The 4,486-nt window shown below is 40.9% G+C and overlaps 1 protein-coding gene across 1 annotated transcript in view; it reads right to left on the bottom strand.

The window, feature by feature from the left end:
• LOC106330239 overlaps window positions 1–1,249 on the bottom strand; it is a 19,542-nt gene extending 18,293 nt beyond the window's left edge. The window contains exons 1-2 of the mRNA XM_013768744.1: window positions 826–1,249; window positions 6–727 (exon numbers count right to left, since the gene is read on the bottom strand). Of these exons, the coding sequence (XP_013624198.1) occupies window positions 6–727; window positions 826–946 (843 nt within the window). The 5' untranslated portion in view covers window positions 947–1,249. The remainder of the gene's footprint in view (window positions 1–5; window positions 728–825) is intronic.
• Window positions 1,250–4,486: the final 3,237 nt, after the last annotated feature.

Below are 4,486 nucleotides of genomic sequence, written 5' to 3'. Positions count from 1 at the left end.
AATGCCTCTCTCCCCCATGGATATTGAAGAAATGATCTGGTGTCTTCCAGCATCTCGACGTAAGCAGGCGTCACACGAAGAAGTTTGTGACCACAAACCAGGAGCCCATCTACAAGCGCAATGAGAGCTAGTGGCAACCGCTTCCACTCAGGAAGACTAGGCTGTTCAAGCATACGAAGAACATCTGGTACAGTCACGTCTTCATCTTCAGTTTCAAACAACTCTTTCCACATACGTCCAGGTGTGGCATCGATAGATTCTGACCAGTTTCCAACTTTTTCCCTTTCAGGCTCGCATTTCAGGCCCGTGATGTCTCCGAACTCACGCAGAGAAAAGCGTAGTGGCTTGTCTGCAAACAAGAACCAGAGCTCATATAGGCGCATCGTAACCAGCTGACGGCTGAGGAGAGAATGTACAAGTTTCACAGAGTTTGAGTAGCGCGATACAGGTAAGTGGAACAGAGCTCCAAACTGACTTCCTAGCAGACAATTCATTTCAGGGGAGCCTCTTAGCAACTTCACTAACGATCCAATGATACTCGCCTTTGAATAGATGTTCAGTCGAGGTTTGCCAGGATAGCAATTACGTGCGAACAGTCTTTCCGGGAAAGTCGGCGTGGTGACAATAAATTCCGGCTCGGTGGATGCAGCTTCGTCTTGTTCAGTGGATGCAGCTTCTTCTTGGTCGGTGGATGCAGGTTCCTCTAGTTCGGACTCCGTGCTAGATACTGAAATACAATGACCAAATCCAGACATTTACCCAACGCTTTATTTTTAAAAACTTTTTCCAAAGAATTTCACAGCGAAGCTTAGCGAAAGGAGATACCTGCATAACGAGACGCAGTTTTGCCTAGTCGGGGAATTTTCTTGGGATTTGCTTCTCTATCACTGGCGCATTGACTACGAGTCACCCTCCTCGAGGGCGTTACGCTGGAGGGGGATACCATGCCGATCTGGGTACAGTCGAGAGTGGTTCTTATGTGGGATTCTTCTTATGTTTGGTTCTCAATTGCAGCTGTTTAGAGGTGGTTCTGGTATATTTTGATATTATAGGGATGTTTTGGTTTTTCTAATTTCCTTCTTTTTTATTCTTTTATTAGGTCTTTTTTTGATTTTTAAATAAAAAATCAAGAGGTGGCACGGTCGTAATATCAAGAACCACACGCGCACTCTGTCGACATTTCACAATTCTGGAAAAGGCGATTCGTCCAATTTGTTAATTTAAACTTGAGGTCGCCCAACTCCCTAATATCAAACTTGCAATTTGCCCAATTTGCCAATTTTTTCTAAATTTTAACTATAAAAAAATTAAATATTCTTAAAAAAATTTAATGTATTTTATTTATGACATGATCTCCTTTTCTCTCTTTTTCTGGTTTTTATTTTTTTTCTTATAACCAATAGTTGAGAGAGATTTCGCTAATAATGTTCTAAATATATAAAGGACCTGAATCCGCTGAAGAAGAAAGATCATGGTGATCCAGATGAGGATGGCACCAACATAGACAGAGGCGCGGGAGGCCCGGTACTCCCACAGTCTCCATGAAGATATGCAGTTGGAATTGTCAGGGCCTTGGGGGGGGCTGCTGATTGAACCACGGTTGAAGGAGATAGTACGTGATGAGTCTCCTGATATCTTATTTCTATGTGAAACTATTAGTAAGTGTGATGTAGTTAGTGATCAAGCTGTTGTCTTAGGGTTTGATAATGTTTTTTCGGTCCCTCCTGTTGGTAGGAGTGGAGGTCTAGCTATCCTTGAAAAAAGGAAATCTATATTAAGATGTTGTGCTATGGCGAAAGGTTGTTAGATGTTGCTGTTAAGTTTAATGATATGAATTTCTATTTGTCTTGTGTGTATGGGGACCCCATTCTTCAATATCGTCACTTTCTTTGGGAAAGATTAGAGAGAATTGGAACCACAAGACATGATCCATGGATTCTCATGGGAGACTTTAATGAAATTCTATCTAATGATGAGAAAAAAGGTGGAAGAAAACGTGATGAATGGACTTTTATGGGCCTGCGGAATCTGTACAACACTTGTGATCTGTCAGATTTAAAGGCTCAAGGAGATCGGTTCTCCTGGTCGGGTAAAAGATATAAACACACGGTTTTGTGTTGTCTTGATAGGGTTGCTGTTAATTCGGCATGGCTCACCAAATACCCTGCTTCAGAAGCTGCGTTTTTAAGATTCTATGGTTCTGATCATCGTCCGGTAATTACCAATATTCCAATATTTTGACTACACCAGCGTCAAAAAGGAAACGTCAATTCAGATTTGACAAACGTTTACTTGACTGTGATGATTTTAAAAATTATGTTCATCATGGATGGAATGTGGGCAACAATACTGACCAGAACATTGGAACCCGCATTAGATCTTGTCAGAGAGCTATGTGGCAATGTAAATATAACTCAAGGTACGAAAGCGAGTTTCAAAAACATACATGGCAGTAAAAACATATATCACAAAAGCCTATGATCGTGTAGATTGGTCCTTTTTGGAACTAACTATGTCTCACATGGGCTTTTCCGCTAAATTTATTGGCTGGATTATGGAAACTGTCAGAACGGTTAGTTACTCCGGTTCTCATTAATGGAACTCCATATGGTAATATACAGCCTGAACGAAGTTTAAGACAAGGAGATCCCCTATCTCCCTATTTCTTTATTTTATGTGCTGATGTCTTAAGTCACTTGCTTGATACGGCTGCTTCTAAAGGACAACTACGAGGCATTAAGATTGGGAATGGTGTACCGGCGATCACACATCTTCAGTTTGCAGATGATTCTCTATTCTTTTGTCAAGCTAATCAACGGAATTGTTCAAGGTTGATGCAAAATTTTCATACATATGAAGAGTGTTCTGGTCAAAAAATAAATAAGGCAAAATCGACGATAACTTTTAGATCACGTATCCCGACGATTTACAAGGCCGACTAAAAAGAATTTTAAAAATTGATAATCAAGGTGGTGAGGGTAAATATTTAGATTTACCGGAAAGATTTGGAAGGAAGAAGAAGGATATGTTTGGTTTTATTGTTAAAAAGGTTCGAAGCTTCTCTCTCAGGCTGGCAAGGAGGTACTACTGAAATCTAATGCAATTTCAAGTCATGTTTTCAGTATGTCATGCTTTAAGATCCCTCAACAAACAATTGGAGAACTCACAAGTGTTATGTCGAAATTCTGGTGGGAGAAATCACCAACTGTAAAAGGAATTCCATGGGTTGCTTGGGAAAGTCAGCAGTTTCCTAAATGCCAAGGGGGTTTAGGTTTTAAAAATTTGAATAAGTTCAATGATGCATTACTTGCAAAGCAAGTTTGGCGGCTTCAGCTATATCCTAATTCCATCTTAGCGAAGCTTTTCAAAGCTCGCTATTATAAGGATACTCACTTACTACAAGGTACGTCTAAAAGATATCAGTCTTATGGATGGTCTTCTATAATGGTGGGTATCAATCTATTGAGACGAGGTTCACGTTTCATCATTGGGAATGGAGTTTCTGTAAGACTATATGAGGATCACTGGCTACCAACGGATCCTCCTCGGTGTGCTACCCGAATGACGAATACACAACACTTAATGGAGACTGTAAGACTAGATTATGCACGACAGTTACTAAACGAAGAAGATTTTCAACTTATGCTCATGATCTATCTTCCTCAAACAAAGACTGATGATTTTCTTGTCTGGCCTTTTAATCCTTCTGGAAATTATACAGTTAAAAGTGGATACAAAAGAGAAATGCTGGAGCTAAGTAGAACATCCCCGGATTTACTCCGTCCACGGGGAGACCCTTTGTTGAAAAAGCAAATTTGGACGCTTCCGATACTACCAAAACTGAAACACTTCCTCTGGCGCCTCATTACTTTAGCTTTGGGAACAAATACAATACAAGGGGTATGTCTTTGGATAGCCTCTGCCCTCGTTGTTCTAGTTCCCCGGCCTGAAACGGTGAACCATCTTTTCTTCATGTGTCCACTTTCGGTTCAAACATGGAGATCGAATCAGGTTACTTTAGGCTACTCTGCAACGTTTACTGACGACTTGGATAACAACATGAGACGTCTGTTTGATCTTCAGTCTTCATCAACCCTGACACTGGAACAGAAGTTGACACCTTTTTGGATACTTTGGAAGATTTGGAAATTGAGGAATAACCTCATTTTCAAAAATCAAGTTATCAACCCTCAACGCGATGCTGGTTATGTTACCGCAGAAGTTCGTGACTGGTCACAAAAAACGGCGCAAGATACTACTCTTATCTCTGTGGCGTCGTCCAACGTTACCTTATTATAAATGCAATTTCGATGCTGCCTATAATGCTCAAAGCTTACAAGTCTCTGCAGGCTGGATCATTCGGGACGTTAATGGCGTGGTAAAATACTGGGCAATGGCTAGTTTAGGCACTTCTCTTTCACCACTTGAGGCGGAGAGTAAGGCCTTATTAGCAGCCATTCAATGTGTGTTTGCCTTGGGTTACAAG

Source organism: Brassica oleracea, chromosome C3, assembly GCF_000695525.1.
Source record: "Brassica oleracea var. oleracea cultivar TO1000 chromosome C3, BOL, whole genome shotgun sequence".
Classification (NCBI taxonomy): domain Eukaryota; kingdom Viridiplantae; phylum Streptophyta; class Magnoliopsida; order Brassicales; family Brassicaceae; genus Brassica; species Brassica oleracea.
Note: the sequence above shows the minus strand (reverse complement) of the source record. Positions and strands in the feature narration are given on the sequence as shown.